General features: G+C 43.7%; 1 protein-coding gene and 1 non-coding gene across 6 annotated transcripts in view; both read right to left on the reverse strand.

The window, feature by feature from the left end:
- Positions 1-264: 264 nt before the first annotated feature.
- Positions 265-23,617, reverse strand: part of COP1 (COP1 E3 ubiquitin ligase) — a 213,123-nt gene continuing 189,770 nt past the window's right edge. For all 5 annotated transcript variants that reach the window (XR_005226628.2, XM_043552652.1, XM_037907998.2 and 2 more), the window contains 2 exons: positions 4,081-4,125; positions 265-1,442 (listed from right to left, as the gene is read on the reverse strand). Coding sequence is in view for 4 of the 5 variants with exons in the window: in XM_043552652.1 (XP_043408587.1) it covers positions 1,425-1,442; positions 4,081-4,125 (63 nt within the window). In the remaining variant the exon portion in view is untranslated. The remainder of the gene's footprint in view (positions 1,443-4,080; positions 4,126-23,617) is intronic.
- LOC114019791 lies at positions 23,294-23,430 on the reverse strand. Its single transcript, XR_003564790.1, has one exon.

Below are 23,617 nucleotides of genomic sequence, written 5' to 3' on the forward strand. Positions count from 1 at the left end.
TGTTGTACTCCCAGACTGAAAGGAGAAGTTGAATGTGGGACCAAAGTGAATTCAAGTGAGATGTTTGTAAATAAAACATTTCCATTCGGCATCACTATGCACACAGGAAGTCTTCAGGCAGATAAGAGTGGAAACAGATAAAACGGTATACCTTCTAATTCAACTTTAAACTTACACTGGGGTAGTGTTACTAGCAGCTCTGTATTATTGTCATGCATGAAAATGTGTTCTATCTTCTTGACCCCTCACAAAGTAACAACTTAACACTCAGCATGATGGTTTATTCCCCCTCTCCATATGTACAATTAAGTGTAAGCCTGGTTATTAAAAATAAAGCTCCTGTGTCGCGGCTTTGAAACACACTACAATCAATTAAATTCCCCCCTCATTACAACATTCAAAATGCTTGGTTTCCCCACATGATATGAACTGGGGACAAACAACAGGCCACGTGGCAGATTGGATATGACAGCAGAGCTCTGGTAACAGGATCTGGAGCCTTTCACCTCTATTTGAATGATTCAAATCCAGCCCCACTCAGCAGTGCAGGAAGTTGTTAGCTGATGGCAGTCTGGTGGCCTATGAGAAATAGTTTGGTGGAGTCAGTCCAGTTCACAGTCAAGAGATGTCCACGTCACAGTTGGTACCCTTGTTTTGTTGGCAGGCTGCAGAGGCGCCAAGGATTTTGTGGGCACGGAGACAGAACGACCCCATCCTTTCAAGCAGTCCCTCCAGGTCAAGGTTGAGGCATATTGGAAGGGGCAGGGGGAAGCTGCCACTTTCCTGTTGATATCTGGAGGACTTCAGTCTCCAGAACTGTCAACCTGGCAATTTTCATGAACACTGAATGCATCTAAAAAACCAACACACAACTAAACCACATACATCTTATGCTCTAAAAGCAAACTGCTTCGATGTCCCGGTAAGGCTCAGAGATTTTTTTTCCCCCGTGGGGATGAAAGAAAACCCCAGGTAAGGTAACCCAGAAGTTGTGAGATTCCATAGTACAGCCCTTTTGTGGTCCTGTTAGCTCCCTTCCCAAGTAAATCTGTTCCCATATGCAACAAGAGAGAATCTTCCAGCTTCACCTTGTGGCTCAATAATCTTTATTATTCCTTTTTGTTATTTGTTTTTATTTAAAAGAATTTGTTTCCCTATCATAAAAATTAGACAACCATACAAGCAGCAGCAAAGTCTGTGGAGTTAACCTTGATGGCAGACAGTTCACTGGTGTTCCCAGTGTTTCAAAAGGTCCTATAGGGTCCGTAAATGGAAAACAAAACAAAACAAAAAAAACAACCAAACATGACGACTGTGGAGAGGAATATCAAGGTGGTTCTGGTTTCTTGCCCCACTGAGGATCCCAAATGAAAGCTGTAGCATGTCAGCAGGACCAAGTACCTCACGCCTTGAGAGAAAACACTTCATACCAGCTCCAGTACCTGGTGAAAAAATGGGAGCAAACAAGCAATTAGAACAGAGATTTATTGTGTTCATTATCTCCTACATCACTCTGCCTCCCTTCCTTTTGTTCACCAGCATACAGTAGCGTCACTGAAGGGCCTTGGGTACTGGCAAGCAACACTTGCATGCCTTTCGTTTTTTAAAATGGCATATATTATGTTCTGATATATCACGACATGATGCAAGACTGTCCAATCACCTCTCATCTTCTTTGCTCCAAATGAGCACTTTCAATCTAGTGACTTCCTGGTGCACTGATGGAGACAGCAGACCCTTCTGTTCAGACATGCATGAACTAACTCTTCCAAGCTCTGCCAGCACCATGATCTGGGGCCCTGGAAGGCAGAACTTCCCACAACAGCATACAGTTTGCACACTGTGCAAAGCTGTGTGGGTACTCATCGGCTTAGCAACCGATGGAGTCCCTATTAATTCTTCCTAAACCTGGTCCCATCCCACTGACCACCAATTAAAAAAGGGAACACCAGAATTCTGTCACTGTTTACACATTTCTCTTCATATCTTCATTAATTAACAAGCTAGGTGTATATGCAAAATCTCCTCTTTACAACCAATTTTTCCCTCCTGCTGGATTCACTTAAGGATGTCATACACCTCTGTGCGTGTCACCAATTTCACTAACAGGGAACTGATTGAAGTAATGAACAAATTGCAACCATACTAAATGAATCACCCAGGAGCAAAAGACAGCAGATGCAACATACTACTGCAGCAGGGGTTACCAGGGAGCTAATGCAGAATACTTTAACAGTTAAAAATGCCCTGCAAAGAAAAAAAACAACCGCACATCACTGGGGCCTTTTGGGGTGGGGGCTTCTTTCTGATTAATAAGAATGAACTGAGAAGTGAAATTTTTCCTATTCTATTCCCCTGTTTTTTGTTTTTAACATAAAAATATCAGGACTATTAAGTCCAGTCAGGTTTTGCCACAGAACTAGAGTGGTCACTGAAGGTCATAGTGACTTGGTTGCACGGAAGGGAAAAGAACCCAGGTCTCTCGAGGGGTGGAAACCTTTGGGTAGTTTGAAAATGGATTGTGAAACACTAATCAACAATTACAAGAAAAGGCTAGAGCTTGACTACAAAGCCATTTAGGCACCAAACCTCTAGGGCTAAGGGGATTATGTCCCAATGGAGGCTAATGTCGCCGATCACGCTCTGGGGCCAGTCTGTGTGGCATGAGCTATGATGTGTAGTTCTGACAATCAGAAAGCAGAAAGCGTGCAAATTCTGAGATTCATGGAACAACCAGGTCGACAAGCAAAGAGTGTCAGCATCACCATTTGGTGATAAAGTACCAGGGACAGATTCATTTACAGATTGCCTGTGAAGAGAGAGGTCCTGAGGACTGGAGACCAAATCACAGCTATCAACCTAGCATCCTGTTTACTATCTTGCTGGAGACTGAACTCAAATTTTGACATTAAGAAATCTGACTTTAAATTTAAGTTTAAAAGGTAAGTTTGCAGTTCTAATTAGCTGTCATGCCACACACAGTCCCTATGGGAAAGGGAAGGAGATCTCTGAGCAAGTTCAAGGATTGTTGAACACTAGCCTCTTCATGCAAGAGGAAGCCAGTCGAGTTTTGCAAGCTGTTGTCTGTAGGCACAGATTTCTGTGCTAGGAATGAAAAAAGGTGAGTGGAGCATGTGCTCGTTTGGAATATCAGTTCTTATTGCTGAGAGTTTGGATTTCAGCATGATTCATTACGGCACCCTAACTCAGTGGTAGTAGCCAAAGGACTGCATTTGGCTAACACAGGGGTTCTCAAACTTCATTGCACCATGACCCACTTCTGACAACAAAGTTACTACATGACCCCAGGAATGGGGTGGAGCCCGCCGCCTCGGGTGGGGGATGAGGGGGTCGCAGCCTGAGTTCCGCGTGGGGGTGGAACTTAGGCTTCAGCTCTTGGTCCCAGCAAGTCTAATGCTGGCCCTGGCAACGCTATTAAAATGGCAACGCGACCCACAGCTTGAGAACCGCTGGGCTAACACCAAGGAGTTAAGATAAAGCCTCCTCAATTCGTGGCTCACAGCCACAGAGATTAGCATGCAAACACGAATGCATATGCACGTGCGTGCGTGTGAGCGGCACAGCATTAAATTAAAGTCTTGCACTTCAATAGTAAAGCCACAGTCACTTTTGGATTGATGACAAAACTCTAATGGCTTTTGTGGCAAATGAAACATGGAGCCTATGTGTTAGTACAGGAACACAACCCCTATGTGAAAACAGAACAGCATTACATGGCTAATCTCAAGGGTAACATACTGCAAAACGTTTCAAGCTTTCCCGCTCCATGTCGGTGTCTCTCGTATGCTTCAGAGAGCCCCTGAGCACTGGCAATGGCACAGTGGCTGCTGGACAGTTGCCACCATCTTTTCACACCTGCCTCCTAACTTGGCTTCTCTGCTTTCAGTTCATTTTATTCTCCTCTCCAGCTTGTGCCAAAGGCAAATGCATCGCTGAAGCGATAAACACCCACAGTTGAGATGACCTCTTTTAACTGCTTCTCCTGGCTGCAGAGTTATGACCTTGCTCCCTCAGAATGGATTCAAGTGTTTAAAAATGGAGATGCAGGAAATAACTTACCTTAATTGTACCCTGGCTGTTAGCAGCGATGAGCACATTGGATTCCTGAAAAAGAAGAGGAGCCATCAGAGTTTGCAATGCGGGCTCAGAGGGGGCATAGAGTAGGGGACTGATTTTAAACATTAAACACTTGTCTGATTTCAAAGGAATTTAACTCCTGCCATTTCTGTTGGGCTTTTGTGGCCAGAAATCTTATTTTGAAAGATTACATAAACTTGAAGAATTAGGAAGCAACAATCCTTAGTGCTTGCACAGACATTTAAATCTTGAAAATAAATTACAAACACAAATTAATCGTCACAATAGCCTCTGAAGAAGACAAGTAGTATAATCATCACGTATCTCCTGGCAATATGTATACAAAGGTCTCTGGTGCCTAAAAGAAACCAAACTGAACTGAATAATTAACATGACTCCAAAACCCTCCAACTAAGACAACATGCTCAATTAAATAGCCAAGAAATCTGAAATAGAAAATAAAAAGAGGAATACAACAGCTTCTCACACACAAATCAGAAGGGTCAGAAAATACAGCAGTTCAAAAGGAAGAGAATCAGAGGACTTTGGCTCTGGCCTGAAGGATGCTGGACTTCAGAAGCAGACTTTGACTCCCTTAGGGAACTGATGGGCAGGATCCCCTGGGAAGTTAATATGAGGGGGCAAGGAGTCCAGGAGAGCTGTATTTTAAAAGAAGCCATAGGAACAAACCATCCCAAAGTGCAGAAAGAATAGCAAATATGGCAGGTGACCAGCTTGGCTTAACAGTGAAATCTTTGATGAGTTTAAACTCAAAAAGAAAGCTTACAAGAAGTGGAAATTTGGACAGATGCCTAGGGAGGAGTATAAAAATATTGCTAGAGCATGCAGGGGTGTAATCAGGAAGGCCAAGGCACAATTGGAGTTGCAGCTAGCAAGGGATGTGAAGGATAATAAGAAGGGTTTCTACAAGTATGTTAGCAACAAGAAGATGGTCAGGGAAAGTGTGGTATCCTTACTGAATGGGGGAGGCAACATAGTGACAGATGATGTGGAAAAAGCTGAAGTACTCAATGCTTTTTTTTGCCTCAGTCTTCACAGACAAGGTCAGCTCCCAGACTGCTGCACTAGGAAACAGTATGGGGAGGAGGTAAGCAGCCCTCAGTGGTGAAAGAACAGGTTAAGGACTATTTAGAAAAGCCGGATGTGCACAAGTCCAAGGGTGCTGAGGGTGTTGGCTGATGTGATTGCAGAGCCATTGGCCATTATCTCTGAAAATTTGTGGTGATCAGGGGAGGTTCCGGACAATTGGAAAAAAGGCAAATATAGTGCCCATCTTTAAAAAAGGGAAGAGAGAACACTCGGGGAACTACAGACTGGTCAGCCTCACTTCAGTCCCCGGCAAAATCATGGAGCAGGTCCTCAAGGAATCCATTTTGAAGCACTTGGAGGAGAGGAAGGTGATCACGAACAGTCAACATGGATTCACCAAGGCCAAGACATGCCTGACCCACCTGATTGCCTTCTATGATGAGATAACTGGCTCTGTGAATATGGGGAAAGCAGTGAACATGATATACCTTAACTTTAGCAAAGCTTTTGATATGGTCACCCACAATATTCTTGCCAGCAAATTAAAGAAGTATGGATTGGATGAATGGACTATAAGGTGGATAGAAAGGTGGCTAGATTGTCGGGCTCAACGAGTAGTGATCAATGGCTCCATGTCTAGCTGGCAGCCAGCATCAAGCGGAGTGCCCCAGGGGTCGGTCCTGGGGTTGGTTTTGTCCAACATCTTTATCAGTTATCTGAATGATGGGATTAATTGCACCCTCAGCAAGTTCTCAGATGACACTGAGCTGGGGGGAAAGGTAGATAAGCTGGAGGGTAGGGATAGGGTCCAGAGTGACCTAGACAAAACTGGAGGAGCATTGGTCCAAAAGAAATCTGAGGAGGATCATCAAAGACAAGTGCAGAATCTTGCACTTACGAAGGAAGAATCCCATGCACCGCTAAAGGCTGGGGACTGACTGTTAAGCAGCAGTTCTGCAGAAAAGGACCTGGGGATTACAGTGGATGAGAAGATGGATGAGTCAGCAGTGTGCCCTCATTGCCAAGAAGGCCAACGGCATATTGGGCTGTATTAGTAGGAGCACTGCCAGCAGATCGAGGAAGTGATTATTCCCCTCTATTCGGCACTGGTGAGGCCACACCTGGAGTACTGCGTCCAGTTTTGGTCCCCCCCCACTACAGAAGGGATGTGGACAAATTGGAGAGTCTAGCGGAGGGCAACAAAAATGATTAGGGGGCTGGGGCACATGACTTACGAGGAGAGGCTGAGGGAACTGGGGTTATTTAGTCTGCAGAAGAGAAGAGTGAGGGGGGATTTGATAGCAGCCTTCAACTACCTGAAAGGGGGGTTCCAAAGAGGATGGAGCTCGGCTGTTCTCAGTGGTGGCAGGTGACAGAACAAGGAGCAATGGTCTCAAGTTGCAGTGGGGGCGGTTTAGGTTGAATATTAGGAAACTATTTCACTTGGAGGGTGGTGAAGCACTGGGAAGGGTTTCCTAGGGAGGTGGTGGAGTCTCCATTCTTAGATTTTTTTAAGGCCTGGCTTGACAAAGCCTTGGCTGGGATGATTTAGTTGGTATTGGTCCTGCTTTGAGCAGGGGATTGGACTAGATGACTTCCTGAGGTCTCTTCCAACCCTAATATTCTATGATTCTATGCTAGAGATATTTGATGTAGGTACCTCTCTCAGGCATGTATAGAGAAGTGGTTCTCAACCTATTTACCACTGTGGGCTGCATATGCAGCTCATTATGTGTTACGTGAACCGCATCCACATACATACTACCTATATGGCCCTGAGGATGTCACATGGGTCGCAGCTATGTGCTGACTGGGCTGTAAGTGGTCCACGGGCTGAGAACCATTGATATAGAGAGTCAAACTAGGTACACCTCGGTTGTCTATTTATATGGCCTGCTTCACCAGTCTGGTAGATCCCCAGCAATATTAAGTTCCCAAATTGCAGGCTCTGGGTGGGAGCGTGCCTGCTGTCTCCTACACACTCAAGTCCACCCACTTCAGATGCTTTGGCGGGAGACAAGGTACGGGAAAGATCCAAAAAGAAAGACAAAAAGGAGAGAGATTATCAATAAGTTAAAAGAAATAACTCCTGGAGGGAGGAAGAACCCTGAAAAAGAACTCAAAGAGGCAGAATCACACTTCTCAGAGTGGTTTCCTACATTCCTTCTTTTCTAGCCATGCAATACCAGCAATTGTAGTGTTTACTGCCAAACTGCTTGGTCTAAAAGCAACAGCTATTAGAAGCAGCAAGATAAATGGAAAGATCAGTCTCAGAAAAGGTATCCATCCTCAAATGAATTTGGTTTAATTATCCTATCACTTCACAAATACATTTTTAATAATCTCAGTGAACAGAATATCCCCACTTCAAAGGAGCATTATACACTTGCATTCTGTGTGAGAGTTGGAGGAAAACAGCTTGCCTAAACCAGCTGAGTGTAAAACTGGTAGATGCTGGCACTTTGTAGCATCAGAGGTGAACACATTGTTAGCTCAGCACATAGCAAGACTAGGCTACAAACTGCCTTATCATGAAGTTCTGACGTCTGCAGGACCACCAGCTTTGAAACAAAGGGAGAGAAAAACTGATCTATTATTCAACATAAAAAGCTAGTTATCTAACAATAGTTGCCTTTTGGTAAACCACTGGACTACTGCGTTACAAATGGATTTGATCATCCCTGGATAGTGTCCATTACAGGATTAGCAAGAACTCTAGGTAGCATCTCACTTGTGACCCTCTAAGCCAAAGCACTTGTGTAGAAAATATGCCCTAAAAAGAACCAATAAAGTCCCCATTTCAATTCTTACACTGGATAAGAGGACAGTCTTGATATTGGCACTGTCTGAGAATGCCACAACTTCTCAATTTAAAGCATCAGAACATTATGCCAAAACACAAGGACACTTATGTCATTAAGGAAAATCTTTGATAAACATGTACAGAAACAAACAATGTTGGGACTAAAATGCCTGACAACTAGATTACACTGAGATATCTGAAAAGGAGTACCTGTGGCATCTTAGAGACTAACCAATTTATTTGAGCATAAGCTTTCGTGAGCTGTAGCTCACCAAAGCTTATACTTAAATAAATTGGTTAGTCTCTAAGATCCCACAAGTACTCCTTTTCTTTTTGCGAATACAGAGTAACACGGCTGCTACTCTGAAACCTGAGATATCTGACTAATTTTTGGAGACAAGGGAGGAGCATAAACATGTCAAATGTCTAGTACAAAGAGCTGGAGCTGATAAGTGCAAGACTGTTGGTTGTGAATGATTCTTGTTTGCATTGTGAATGACTGGTAATTCTGCATCGCTGCTGCAGTCTGTCAGGGAACCACTGTAAATGAGCTCTGGCTCAATAGGCTGCTTTACCAGCTAAACAAAACGCCAGAGGGTAATACACTCTTTCCTGAGAACCTGCTGTTTTTCCAGCAGAACTCCTCTCTGGGTCTGAGATAATCACTGATCTGCTGCTTTCATCCCCAGCACACAAACAGGAGCAGACACAGGGGAAATTAGCACCATGTCTGTCACTGAACAAATGGCCACTTGCTTGTCAAAGCACTCTAGCACTGTGGTTGCTTCTATGGGGGCACAATCTAAGTAACTTTTTTATCCCCTGGAGGAGCAATTCTCTTCCCCTTTGTATTGCCTATAAAACAGCCATTATGCTCAATGCATTAAAAACCTAAGCAGGCTGTGAAATAAAAATTATTCACATGGCATGTGATCTGTACATTTACAACTGGTGACAGATGCACATGTGTTTAATCTATCTTTTTGCCTGTGTATACATAAACAGTTGCCCAGTTTGCGCCATCTCTAGGGTTGATTTTAATGCTTAACAGGAGCCATAAACTCAATTTTAAGGTTCTTTGAAAAATGCCCAGAACATATCATGGCCTTTATCAGCATATCTTAGATGCCATCAAAAGGCATGACAACTTACTGTGAGGACAGGAACCTCCACTCTCCCAGACTGAATTGTATAAAGAACTGTTACTTACCCTACAGTAACTGTAATTCTTTGAGGTGTTGGATCTCACTCTAGAGGTGCATGCACCTCACACACGCAACAGAATAGAAGTGTCCATTGAGGCCTCATGTGCGCCCAGTGCCACCACAAGCTCCTGCATAAGGACATAAAGGCCAGGGAGATAGTGCCACCACATCCCTGAGTTCCCTCCCAAATCAAAGGCATTTACTGTGGACTCTGATCATCAAGGACGGAAGGCAGGTCATGGGATCCATGACTACAACATCTCAGAGAACCAGTTACTGTAGGGTAAGTAACTTTTCTTCCAGTCCAAGTGGCTGGCAAGCAGTATCCTGTCTGGATAGTAGGAATGAGGAATGTCAGCAGCAGTAGTCAAAAACTGAACTACCAGCTCTTCTGAACTTGGCATTGGCCCTGGCTGCCACGCAAAGGCATAATGTTTGACAAAAGTCAGTGGGCTACTCCCTACTGCTGTGTCTCTGAAACAGGCCAAAGAAACTGCATGTGCCCTAGTGAAGCGCATCCTGGCATTTGGAGGGAAAAGGCACTGGTCCACTAGAGGTTCCCTGTGATGAGATGGCCTGCCTTTTGATGAGCCCCAAATAGCCACAAAGAAAGGAGGAGACAGTCTGAACGGTTTGGTTCTGTCAAGGTAACAGAAAGGCTCTGGAAATGTCCTAGGTATGTACCCTCTTCCTTCCTGGAGTCAAGTGTTACTTCAGGAGGAAGACTGATAGGGTAACTGATCGATTTAGGTGAAACTCCAATATCACCTTAGAGATAAAGCTAGGGTGTGATCTCAAACATCTTGTCGCTGAAAGGATGTATAAGGAGGTCTGGCCATAAGAACTTGGAACTCTCCAACCTTCAATGCAGAGGTTACTGCAGCCAGAAAGATGGATTTAAGGGAAAGGTGGCACACTGAATGATCCAATCCTGTACTGAATGGAGGCTAAGTGAGTTTCAGGAGAACAATATACGGTTCAACTCACTGAAGCCAATCCCACTGGTGTCACAGATAGCACTGGCACTGAACACTACACTGACACCTACAGTAGGGATTGTCAACCTTTGCATTTCTGAGCGCCCCCCGCCCCCCACCATGCTATAAAGACTGCAGGGTCCGGGGTGGGCGGGCGGGGTGGTGGGGAGAGGGGAGAAAGGGAAGGGAGCGCCCTTGGGTATAGGCATAGTTTCACTTCTCTTTTGTGGGGGGTGGGGGAAGAGGAAGAAGAGAGGGCCTGGTGGGCAGATGGCCAGCTCTGCACAGTGGGGATGGGGGAGGGAACGACCACTCCATCCCGACTCACCACAGCAGGCCACCCAGTGTGTGTGTGTATGTGTGCGTGTGCGTGCGCGCGCGCGCAACCAAAAATTATAACTGAAAGCGGGGGCCTCAACTCGAAGTTTGAAAGTCACTCAATGCAGGCAGAGGGTAGCTAGGGGCTGTGTGCGGACAGGGGTTAGCTCAGGATGCAGGGAGGGGGTTAATTAGGGGCTGTGTGCAGATGTGGGGGGTAATCTAGGGGCTGTGTGTGGACAGGGGAGCAGTTCAGGGTGCAGAGAAGGGTTAGCTAGGGGCTGTGTGCTGGGTCCCCCTACAGTTGCTGCTCCCCGAAGGCTCTGCCCTCCCAGAACCAGGTCCCTTCGCCCATGCACCCCTTACTGGCTGAGGGAGCAGTCAAAGGGGGCTGGGAGCTGAGGAGTAGCTGCAACCCTGGGTACCAGCAGATGACAGGAGAATGCTGTGGCTGCCCCCTGCATGGCACCAGCCAAAGCAATAGCTCTCTGCATTGCCTGGCTCCAGCTTCCCAGCTCTGACCTGGCCAGGGGTTAGGGCCTCAGGGAGAGGAGGAGGAGGAGTGTGTGTGTGGAGCTGCCCCCAGGACTGCCCTGCTCTGGGTACGGCACTGCAGTTTGGTGGGGCAATGCCCCCTATGTCTGTCCATGGGCTCAGGGCTTCTGCCCCATGGGGAAAACCAGGGCTCTGGCCCTGCAGCTCCCGGCTTTAGCCCCACAGGGGGCACTGGGGCTGCAGCCATGGGGGCCTATGAGTCCCCCTGAAAGGGCTTGTTGCCCCCCAGGGCACTGTGGACCCCCAGTTGAGAACCGCTGACCCATGGTACTGAAGTCTAGCACTCAGAGGGGCTACTCCAAACAGAGACTCCAGAGACTCACAAAGATAGATCACCTATATCCTCAGGTGTCTTTACTTAGCACAATCTTCTCTGCATTGGTCTTTGATATCACTTGTCTGCTAGACATGGCGCTACAGGAAGCTGGCTTGTCTGCTACCAGAACTCTGGAGTTCATCTCCTTAGGACCTGAAGAGACTTTCATAGATTGAAGTTTCATTTTTGGGAGCAATCACATGTCTTGTGACTTCTACATTCTTGCGGAGAATGAAAGGATAATGGGACTCTCTTACGCAGCAGAGGCCATTGCTTTGTCCACCTTTCAATGGAAGTCCATTGCAGGACAGTCAGGGCTTGAAGATTGCCGATTTTGGATCTGCCATGTTGATAAGACCTGTATGGGGGGTGGGGTGGGGGATCTGTATGGGAGCTTTCAGGCGAGCTTGACCATAAATGTTCAGTTTATATGGGATGATAGCATTCACAGTGGTCATTGCTCAGAGAATTAGAAATGTGCTGGAAGTTTTGAGCAGTTTGAAGAAATTCTCAAAGCTAAGAATTAGAAGGTCAAACACACACCAGGTTTGGTCTCACTGTTGTAGGTGGTAAAGGGAAACTGAGGGAGAGTCACAATTGTCCTGTCCCTTATGTATTCGTTTGAGAATATGATGCAGCACAAGTGTGTATATGCAGCCCAAACAGATGCTGCTATTCAAAAGGCTGATCTTGGGCGCCTGCATATCTACAGTGGGATCCACACTGACATGTACTCAAAGACAAACACTGTTTCAGACAGTGACTGAAAGCTCCACTCAACCACTCAGACCCAGCTACATATTAATGAGCCTCTCGATAGCCAAGGCACTCACCTGTGCCCAATCTTGTCATTAATGAAAGACAGTTGTGAGAGAATCATCAAGTACTGAGTCTCTCTCCCGCTTTCCTCCCCACAACCTCAGGCAGTTTGGGTGAGCTGTAGCATTCCTAAAAATGAAAACTAGATGGGCACTGATGAGAATCAAGCATGGCACAGGCAGTGGCTGTCTAAGCTTCCCCAGTACAGCTCTGCCAAATACTGGTCCCTAGTATTGGAGCTGCTGGGACAGGGACCTCAACGCTTCAGGCTGGATCCACAGGCATAAAACACCCATTATTTGGGGGAGGGTGGGGGTGCGCTGGGAGAAAGCGAAAAGGGAAAGGAAAGCCTGCCCCTTTCCTGTTTTTCCATTTGCTTTGTCCCCCAAACCGGAATTTTAGAGGCCATAGATTAAAACCTAAGCTAATGCACCAAAGCACCTTCCTGTCATATTTCCTAGGAGTTGGGGATACAAAACCCTGTAAAGTACCAGGCTTGGAAATGGAGAGCTCTGCAATTTAATTTTTTTTTTTTGCCATTAGAAATCAATAAAAAACTCAAGCTGTACTATCTTAAATGCCCCAGAACATTACTATTCATCCTGCCAAAGGTGATCTCCTGGGACTATGAACGTGTGCTTCACATGTTTTCTCCGTGATCTAGAAACGTGATCCTATCCTGAAGAGGCTCAAAATAAAAAGGATTAACACATACACCATGCAGATAATTTCTTTTTCTTGATATAACCCTGTCTGTGAGGACCCCTCTTCCTTGTCTACAAAACTCAAATGCAAAATATCACAGCCTGGTAAAAATATACCTGAAGAAATAGTTGTAAGTTGTCTGAGGAATAGGAAAGCCAGGATGCTGATTTCTAAGCACATTCTCAATTACTCTGTTTGAAATGAGATACTAAATTAAGGTTTTTTTTATGTACCAATTACACAGATTATCTTTGAATGTGGTAGCTAAAAAAAAACCCACTACAAAAGACACCACATGAAATGTAGTCTTATTGAGAACAAAAAAAGTACTTGAACTGAAAGAACTGTATTGAGCGTCTAAACAAACAAAGCTCTCCAGCCTTGTAAACTAGCAAGTCCAAGAGAAAATGCATAAATAATGCAAGGGCATTTCATAAGGGCCGTTAACCTTTTAAAGTTTGGTTTTGTCAGACTAACAGACTGGAACCTGATCTAGCTACATTTTCCACTGAAGGTAAAATTGCAACATTATGTTACACCCATGGCCCTGATTGTAGAAACAAGAGGAAGAAAAGTTTGGCAAAGAAAATATCAAGGTATTTGATTTTCATTTCGGTCATGCCCTTAATGCTACCGATTGTGATGGTACTACACACTGCAATGAACGTCAGAAATAGTTTGATGTGCTGAAGCTACAGTTTACTGAAAAGATTAATTCGATTGTAGCCATTTGGAGCAGGGATCACCTTTTTATCTGGTGTGCTCGCTACTGTTATATCCAGTTACTCTTCACATTTAAAAGAATTCACCCTCTTTTTTAGGATGACATTTTCTCGAAATTTACAGCACACTCTGAGGGTAAAGTTTGAATATTTTGGGAATTTTCAACTAAACTTATTATTTAGATTAATTTCAAATGGGACCCATTATGAAAACATTCTCTGGAGCCTGACCCTTTCCCCCCTCCCAGACCCATTTTACTAAGAAAGGGCTAGTTTATCATCACACTTTGCAAATAGTTAACACTCATTGCCAGCTAATTTGGAACATATATTCATGTTCCTAGTAAAGTTGGCTGCCATTTGCCATCCCCCCTGCCCAATGAGATTGAAACCACAGGCAGTTTTCAGAAAAGATTGCCCTCATTTCACTAAAGCATTTGCTATTAGCCATCCTATCTCTCAACCTTCAATCCTTCCTACGTGTGACTCAAGCCACTGAAATGTGTGAAAAATGGTCAAATGATGGAACACCTATGCTTTGCTACACACCGTGCCATAATTAATAGACTATGATGGTTTCTCAGTATAAAACCTGCTTTAAAAGGATATTTTCTCATTGTATGAATAAACCAGTTTTTTAAAAAAAGGAATCTGGAAAGAGGAATTCTGTCACATGAAACTATATGAGGCTCCAATATGGGTCATCAGCGGGTTTGAACCCTAGACCTGCAAATCAGATCCCTACCCAGACTGCTCCCATGTGAACTACAGAAATAACTTTTTGCCTATGGGTGGGACTAATGTATTATGCGTAGCACTTTTGTTCATCTTTTGGAGGCAGTTTCTTTGTGATGATGCAGAATCTGTAGTGTCCATGGAAACACGCTGTGTAGCGTTTTGGGGAATTGTTAAAAGGTGTCTGACAAACAGGACACAAGGATCTTTCAGGGGATGGCTCTGACAGACCTGGCACAGGTTCTGGAGGCAGCGATCCCTTTTTCTTAGCCACTGAGTAGTCTAGGGGGAGCTTCTCCCCTGAACATCTTCTAGCAGGTTTTGGTACCAAATAACTGAGGAGGGCCTGTGCCTTTTCTTCAGTGCTGGCAAAAGGGATCAAGGAGCCTCACACACCTCTGGTGCAGTGCTCTGTATTGAAGCCAAGGTATTTGCAGCACTCTCCACATGCACCAGCTCTGATACAGGGCAAAGTGCTACCCCCTTAAGCAGACACTTGAGCCTGGCTGCTCTATCTTTGAGTGGGGCTCAAAACCTTTACAAACCTGACATTTGTCACTGCTATGGGATTCTCCCAAACATTTCAGGCAAGACGGATGCGGGTCATTGACCAGCACAGGCTTGTTGCAAGACCAGCAGGACTTAAACCCCAGAGAGAGTTCTGATACCAAAAGATTAAAATTAATCAAAAAGATCTAAAAACTAAAACCCAGCTCTAAAATTTAACTCAACTAACTAACTCATTTCCAACAGTAAAAGAGAACATACAAAAAGGAGCGAGGGAAGAATTAGGCATAAGAAGTCTGAAATTGCTCCTACAAAAGTCACCGGTGGTAAGAAGGAACTGAGGGACATTAGGGGCAGCACCACGCTCGTATACCTACTTGATGCCTCATGTAATGACAGAGGGCACACAGGCCACCGTAGTAAGTACTGTTGAGAGAAAAAAGTTCCCTGACAACTGCACGTGGAATGCATACATACCCACAGTGGAATGGACATGTGCAAACACTTGCAGAAAATATATTACCTCACCCATGCTGTCTCCTGAAATTCCTGGGACCAACACTGCTAACATGAATTCTATACATCATTCTGACAATTATTTTCCTTTTCACATGTGAAGATCAAGTCTCCAACACAAAGAAAGATCAAAATTAGGATTATTTGGAAAGAAATGTGCAACAGCCTAGAAAACACAAGAATGCACTCAGGTGTCTCTTTCCAAATTCAGCTGCTAATATAAAACATGGGATTTTTTTATTTATTTATTTATTTATTTTTTTAAAAGAGTTTATACTTGATACCTGATACGTGCATATTTTTAACAATGAAATTATTCACACAGTGAGAGACAATCTTTGTGTGTGTGTGTGTGTGTGTGTGTGTGTGTGTAAAAATAAATAGAGGGAGTTGCCCAATTTGTGTCATGTCTGGTACAAACGTGTGTGTGTTTTCTTATCACACAGAAGTTCACAGACTCTCTACAGGATCCCATATCAGGAGAAAGCTTTCAAAATTAGTGTTTTCATCATCTTAACACAAGCACAACCTGCAGGTCCTATAGAAAACGAGATGTGGACTAAGCAGAAATTCACTTCCCAGCCTGTTAAACCCCTCCACACCATTTTAATGCAGACCAACGCCTTTAACCTCTTATTCAGATGTTCCTTTAGATAAAATAAATCCCTCAAAACCAAAAATGTTTTCTGGCATTTTTTTGCCCTGCATTTTCCATCTGAGCCACATGTTGATCCCTTGACATAAGGAACATCTATCCCTGCTTTATTAAAGCCTCTATACTGAAGGGACCCTTTATTAGTGTCTCTTTTTTTTGGTTTCGGAGTAGCAGCCGTGTTAGTCTGTATCCGCAAAAAGAAAAGGAGAACTTGTGGCACCTTAGAGACTAACAAATTTATTTGAGCATAAGCTTTTGTGAGCTTTTTTGGATTTCACAGTTAATGCATTTTTTCTGCTTTTATTTAGGCTGAATTCAGCACAATAGTCTACCATATAACTGGAAGCTCATTTACTATCATACATACACAAATCTATGCCTTCACTCACAGCATATGGGGGCACAGTGGAAAGTAGTCAAACGCTCGCTCCAATGAGAGACACTCACATAAGAAGAAAGCCATTTGCCAGCCAAGTGTGAAATCATTTTTTCTTAGCGTGGCCTTTCTTTCAGCATGTGTTTTTCAGAAAAGCAAGATTAAGAGGGCAATTCAGGACCTGGTCGGAACAAAAAGGCGTGTCTGACTGCAGTGTGTAGGGAGCTGCCCACAGGTTGCTATTGATTTATCCCATTTTGTGAGGTCCTCTGAACCCTAGACAGAAACTCAAGCTCGCAAATGAGAGGGGGAGGGGGCTGTAAAAATGGGGGTGGGATTTGGGAATCCTCTCAAATTTTTATGCAGCAGGTGCAATTCTCTCTGTATTTCAGTCATTCTGACACAAAAATGTATACAAATAAGCACTTACCTAGAATTTACTTGGAATTCAGTCTGGAATAATTTGTCAGTGACAAATTATGCTATAAACACCACAAAATACAGAGGCCCAATGGCTGGTGCACAGTTCCCAACAGGCAGGCAGAGACATTAAAACCAATGTATGTCAGTATCAGCATTTAGAAAAATCCGCTCCCCCATATGAGGGAATGCTGAGCTTCACTGCCAATCTCCTATCCACAAGGTCTCCAAAGCCCCCCTGTTCCTACACAGCCATATCTCCTGGGACAGGCTTACATTTCAGACATTCTCCAAAAGGAGTAAGCTTGAGGCCCTGAATGAAATCACAAACTGGAAAGAGAAAGCAGGAGACTAAAGACCCACTGTAAACCAAACAAAACCATCTGAAATCAAAGGGTCCATGTGCACTACACTCACAGCTATTACAGCAGAACTGCTAACACCACAGCTGCAGCCCAAGCTGGTTAAAACATGGTCTTGGATCATACAGCGGACCAAATCATGCCCCTGAACCATGCTAACCTTGAATAGTGTACATGGGCCCAGATACCTGTGTAAGCCCCCTTCTCTTTCCTGTTCTCTCTTGACCACACAAAAATGGATATTGTGTATTACCTACAGACTCTGGCTGAAGACAACCAGAGCATGCTCCCACTGAAGAGTGATAAATTGTTTCTAAGTGGGTCTAGTACGGTTCGTTCTTGAATTACACAAAGCTCTTTCTCACCTGCTTTGTGGAGCCCAATTCACTGTCTCAACATTGCTTGAGGCTCCCTTGGACCAGGCACAAAAGGTTGGCCCAAATATTAAAAGCGGAGTCTCCTGCATACAGACACCGACCAGCTAAAGGCTTGCTTCGTAATCGCCTGCTTCTCCTACTCTGCCAGTGCTGAGTTTCATCCTCTAATTAGGTGAATGATACAGGTTTAAAAACTGACCTAACAACCTTGACATTAATATTTTAAAATTATTAAATCTCAATTCTACAATGCCAATAAAACACTTCTATGTGCAGATTTAATGAACAATGCAATCAGTAAAAAGTAATACTTTGAATTTATATTGCACGTTTCACCAGAGGATCCAAAGACCTGGTACAAATGCTAATTAAGCCTCACAAAGTCCCCATTAGGTAATTAAGTACTAACCAGATTTTACAACTGAGGAAACTGAGGCAGTGCATTCGCCTGACTTGGCCTAAAAGCTGCAGTAAATTGGTGACAAAGACATCAGTAGAACCCAGGGAGTATTTACTGAGGAGATGGAATAAATATGCAGGGATGAATATAAAGGGTTAGTTTCCCCTATCTAAATTCTGCTTCTGGAGTACAACACTGACTTACAAACTGAAGGAAAACCCGTTTTGAAGTTTACTTTTCGCCAAGCAGATTAAGAGCCCACATTAATACCATAAAGCCAGTTACAAACTAGCCCTGTACTCCACTATATGGTTGAGTCATACAATGCTTTCAAGCCAGCTGGATCAGGGTTGAGTCTAGTCACGGTATCTAGCTCTGGACTCTAGGACACACGCCCAGGCCCAGACCACTTATCCAATGCCCTTCCTTGGGATGTGGGATACCACGCTCTCCAACCAACCTAAATCCTGAAATCCGTGTTTTAGACTTCCTGAGCCTCCGTCACTTACACACATGCCCTCAGACTTCCACCCAGACTGTGGGCACTCTGGGCTTTTAGTCTAGATCCTTCAGAGACAACATAGCAGGAAAACAAGGAATGCAGTCTTAGGAAAGGAATTTCTTAACCACTTTACTCTTATAAAGCACTGGAGAGCTCAAACACATCCTCCCCATGACATCTGATCTACCCTTCTGTGGGTCTAAGGTTTGTCAGCCTGAGTCCATCCTGCTTGCTATCTCCTGCAAGTCTTCCTTACAAGTGGTGATTGCCGGCCCCTTGCACAGAGAAGAACCCCGCTCTTATGCATCAGAATGGCCATAGTGGGTCAGACCAAAGGTCCATCTAGCCCAGTATCCTGTCTTCCGATAGTGGCCAATGCCAGGTGCCCCAGAAGGAATGAACAGAACAGGTAATCATCAAGTGATCCATTCCCTGTCACTCATTCCTAGCTTCTGGCAAAGAGAGGCTAGGGACACCATCCCTGCCCATCCTGATCATTAGCCACTGCTGTACCTATCCTCCAAGCATTTGTCTAGTTCTTTTTTTTTAAAAAAAAGAATCACATTTTTACTTAACAGGTCCATTGGTTTCCTGTGCATATTTGAGAGTCATACATTTAGAAAGGAAATAAGGAAACCTTATGACTACAGTCCTGTTTGCCCTGCAGAGACAACCCAGCTAAAGACTGAGTGAGGTTGTCCTATGTATCATCAACAGAATTGTTTCCAAATTCCCCCAGTTACACCACAGAAAACCCACAGACGAGAATGGGGTGCAGAGGTGTAACAAGGAAACACACGCTGCTTGACTCAGAACTCTGGCTGAGTTTGCAAACTGACAGTTAGAAAAAAGTATCTTTTCACTTGTAAACCAAAGACATTTGCGCTGGGAATCAATAGAGGATAAGCATGGAACCCCAAGATGCCATTTTAAAAGAGTTACTCTTTAGAGTAAAGTCACATTGTTCAATATTACTACTAATCACCAAAACATAAATGTTTGCAGTGTTATTGTAGTCCTGTTGGTCCCAGGATATTAGAGAGAGAAGGCAGGTGAGGTAATATCTTTTATTGCACCAACTTCTGTTCATGGAAGAGACAAAATTTTGAGTTACACAGAGCTCTTCAGGTTTGAAGAAGAGCTCTGTGTAGCTCAAAAGCTCATTTCTTTCACCTGTACAAACTGGGTCCAATTAAAAAAAATATATCTTGGGTATTGAGACACATTGTGATGAACTGAAGTTTAGTTAGAGCTGATTTGTGATAGGGATAAAGGAGTGTCTGTCCATAAAATGTAAAGCATTGTATTAATCCAAACAGCTGTGTACAGTATAGATGACAAATATTCAATTTCTCCCTAACACCTCACTATTAATCTTTCACTTCTTTTTTTTGCAGGGGGGGGGGGAGAGAAAGAAAATGGAGATCTTCTCCTCTTAGCATGTTAAGAGCTACAATCAGAAGTTCAACTTCACACACTTTTGCACAAATGCAAACAAGAACAATTGCTCATTAGTCACATTAGAAGTCAGGCAAACTGTTAAAAGTTGCCATCTTTCCCATTTTTCAGAAGATATCCCAAGTTTGACAGTATCATCTCACAAACTTGACTTGTGGCACATTAAAGTATCTGAAACAGACACAGTGCAATACACATGCCATGCACGACACCCTCAGTTTGTCTTGCAGAATAAACTATTAAAGATGGTAATCCTACCTTTGCATGATCTGAAAGATTTAAATGAGGCCTACTGCCTGCATCTGAATTAATGCCGAAGGGGACAAGGAGTCAGTGCCTTATATAACTTTATCTGCTAGATTGGTCCAATGAACCTAACCTTTCTGCATGCAGAGGGGCAACTCAAGTTAGTAACATATGCTAGATACACAGCTCAGTAGTTACAAGTCACTTCCAGTCTCATTCTTCCGCAATGTTTTACAGATACAAAAATGAGAACTTTAAAAAATTTCACCATGGACCGAGTTTAAAGCCAGGTAGTTTATATTCTGCCTCATTTTATTTTGACAGATTTACTGACTGTGATAGAAAAGGATGAGACAGAGATGCATGAGTCTCAACACCACAGGGGAATTCCCTATTTCTGTCATACCGAAAAATCATTTCCTTTCATTCACCCTTCACTTCTAACTCAAACTAATACTTTGAATATACTAGTCTGTCTGCAATTTTATCATCAAATAATTGTAAGTTAGTTGCAAAAAGATGACAGGACCATATATCCTACCAAGTAACGGTGCCAACATATATAAAAATTCCCACCTAAAAATATGTTAGATTCAGTTATGGTTACTAGACTGCATAAAAAAGGAACGAACTAAACTTAAATCATTCAATAAACCATCGATGCTCCTTTCCTAACCCTAATTACTACTTTTCTACCACTCACAGCCCACATGTATCTCCACGAACACCGGCCATGTGATCTGACGAATAGCAGAGTTAGTGTGGCTTGCACACATTTACAAGGTATGAAGCTTTAAATGGTTCTGCATGGGCTCTGAGTTGGCTCCCTCACATGCCAGGCAGAATGTCTGTGCCAAAGCATTCGTACATCAGGGGCTCCATGTTTCTATCCTACACAGGTTCTTATATCTGCCACGTCAGCGCAGCATGAGTGCCTTCCAGTCATGCATTAAGTACTGTAACGACTAGCTGTAATGTGTGGTTTGTTTTTTTCTTGCATAGCACTACAGCCTCAGTGCTGAGGGAGCCCTTCAAGCACCAATGTTGTGGCACAGGCACCCTAGGGTCTCCTCACAACCTTAGCTCCTTGCATGCTTATGGACAAAGCCTCTCCCTGCCCCAGACCCTCTCCCACATCCTGGCTCAAATGCTCCTAACTCCTCAAAGTTCTGCTCAACCCCTCATGCCCACTCAAGCCCCACTCTGCTTACCCCCCACATCTCTAGTCACCACACTACTTATATCCCTACTTGCCCCCATGTCCCCCCAAAGCCTCACCTCTCCCCTGAGCCTAACCACATGCTTCCACCTACATATCCAGCAACCTTGCTCAGTAGAAGTACATGTAAAGCACAGGAAATCACATACTTTGTTGTGTCGATTGCATGCCAAGATTCAGGGAGACAGTCTGGCAGCACTGGAATACTGAAACGCCTGATGGATCTGAACAGTTCCATCAGTGAGTCTGATTATCCCAAGTAAGGAAAAAATTGTTATCTTTACATTTTAAAATCCCAGGAGTGGCTTATGGCCAAGATGGTATCAGATTGTGAAAGAGAATTCTGGAGCTTGTGGAAAGTACGGTTGTAAAACAGTGAAAGCAAAAGAAAGCGAGTAAAACAAGCATTTTAAAATCTTTTCTTTGCAAAAGTTAGTAATTTTTTCACTAAAATAATTTCACAGAAAATTCAACTTTTCTCTGAAGAGTCACTGCACCAGATCTAGACGCTAAATTAAATGCAAAAGCATTACACAGAGGGTTTTGAGTCCTGTTTTAAGCAAAAATTTCAGTGGAACCTTATCAATGAAGTCCTGTTGATACTGCTGTAATACCACATTGGTCATGCTGGCATTTTCACGTGAGCATTTTTATAATGTCCATTAAATACATAAAGGGCAGTGGAGCCCAAGCCCCAAAGCTCCCTGGAGTTCATATTTATGGTATTGGGTATTGACTGTTCATTTAAAAATAAACCAAACAAGGTAATAAAACAAGATCACTTGTCTGCATAAGAGAATCAGGACTAGAACAGTAAGGGTGTCAGGAGTCAGGTGCTTTGGTAAAGCCTCGTCCAATGAACCTAAACCTTTCCAGAGGTCAGAGAAAATTCCGAACACAGATGCACTGGCATAGATGCAAAGGCAGCCTGTGAGTTATTACCCATATATTTCCTTTTTAAAAAAAGCAAATTATTCACTTGGAACTATCAATCATATGCCCTCCCTGAACTCATTCATTAGGTCATTACCTTCTCTTCCAAATCTAGCAAGTCCCACTTGTGTCACTATGTCTAAAAGAAATCAGCCAATTCATAATGACTCAAAAGGGCAGACGTGGCTAGTTGGAACTTGTAACCATTAAAAAAAGGAAAATTTATGTAACAATTTTATTGTCTCTCTCCTCACCGCTCACTTTTTGATGTCAATTTTCTTTTAAAACTACATGCTCTTTGTGTTTCAGTAGAGTTTTCATTGCACTTAGCACCCCGGGGTCTCAATACTGACTGAGGCCTAAGGGTGCTACAATAGTTCAAAAACATTGAGAGCAGGAATATCTGGATATCAGGGCCTACAGAAAGTCCCTTCCCTAAGAGAAATTTACTGACTGCTACGGCCAGCTTACTTATCCTAGTGAGCACAAAAAAAAAGGGGAGGGAGGGGGGAATTTCACACAAAGCCTGACAGCTATGATTATAGCCTTAGTTAAAATATAAGGAGCTGGGTAACTACCGGCAATTATACTCAGCTCTGAAAATTACAGAGGGAACCTTGCCTAGTGGCCCTCTCTCACGCCCAATCCATTACAGCTGCATTGTACTACTGCCTGTGGCCTTGTCTACACTACAGGAAAAAGTCGATCTAACCTATGCAATTTAAGTTACGTGAATAGTGTAACTAAGCTACGTCGACTTGAGATCTACTTACTGCGGGGTCCACACTACACGATGTCGACAGAAGACTCTTTCCCATCGACTCCCCTTACTATTCTCAATCCGGTGGAGTACAGGAGTCGACGGGAGAGAGATCTGCGGTTGATTTAGTGGGTCTTCACTAGATCCGCTAAATCGACCGCCAATGCATCAATCGCCGTGTGTCGATCCCCTGCTAAGTGTAGAAAGTCCTGTGGAGACAGCTACAGGAGTGGGGAACAGGTCTGGATGAGGGTGAAACAGTGTATGGAGGGGAACGATCAGGTTTAGCTAGCTGTCCTAAACCAGACAGAGACCTCCGCTTTACTCTAGGAAGACTGCAAATGCAGACAAAAGACATTTCATTTGTCCACATGGTCAGACCCTGCAGCTTCCAGTTCTACTGCATTTCATTATTAAAAGGCCTCTTGTTACGTGATTTTTTTATCCCAGGCCCTGACTGCATCAAATCCTAAATTTAACACACTTTAATGCATGCAAATAAGCTAAAGAAAAAAGGATTCAGATTACAGAAAAAATATAATTAAGTAGGCAAATTTAACCCAGAAGGTCAAAACCATTATTA

This window comes from Chelonia mydas, chromosome 8 (assembly GCF_015237465.2).
Source record: "Chelonia mydas isolate rCheMyd1 chromosome 8, rCheMyd1.pri.v2, whole genome shotgun sequence".
NCBI classification, from domain to species: Eukaryota; Metazoa; Chordata; order Testudines; family Cheloniidae; genus Chelonia; species Chelonia mydas.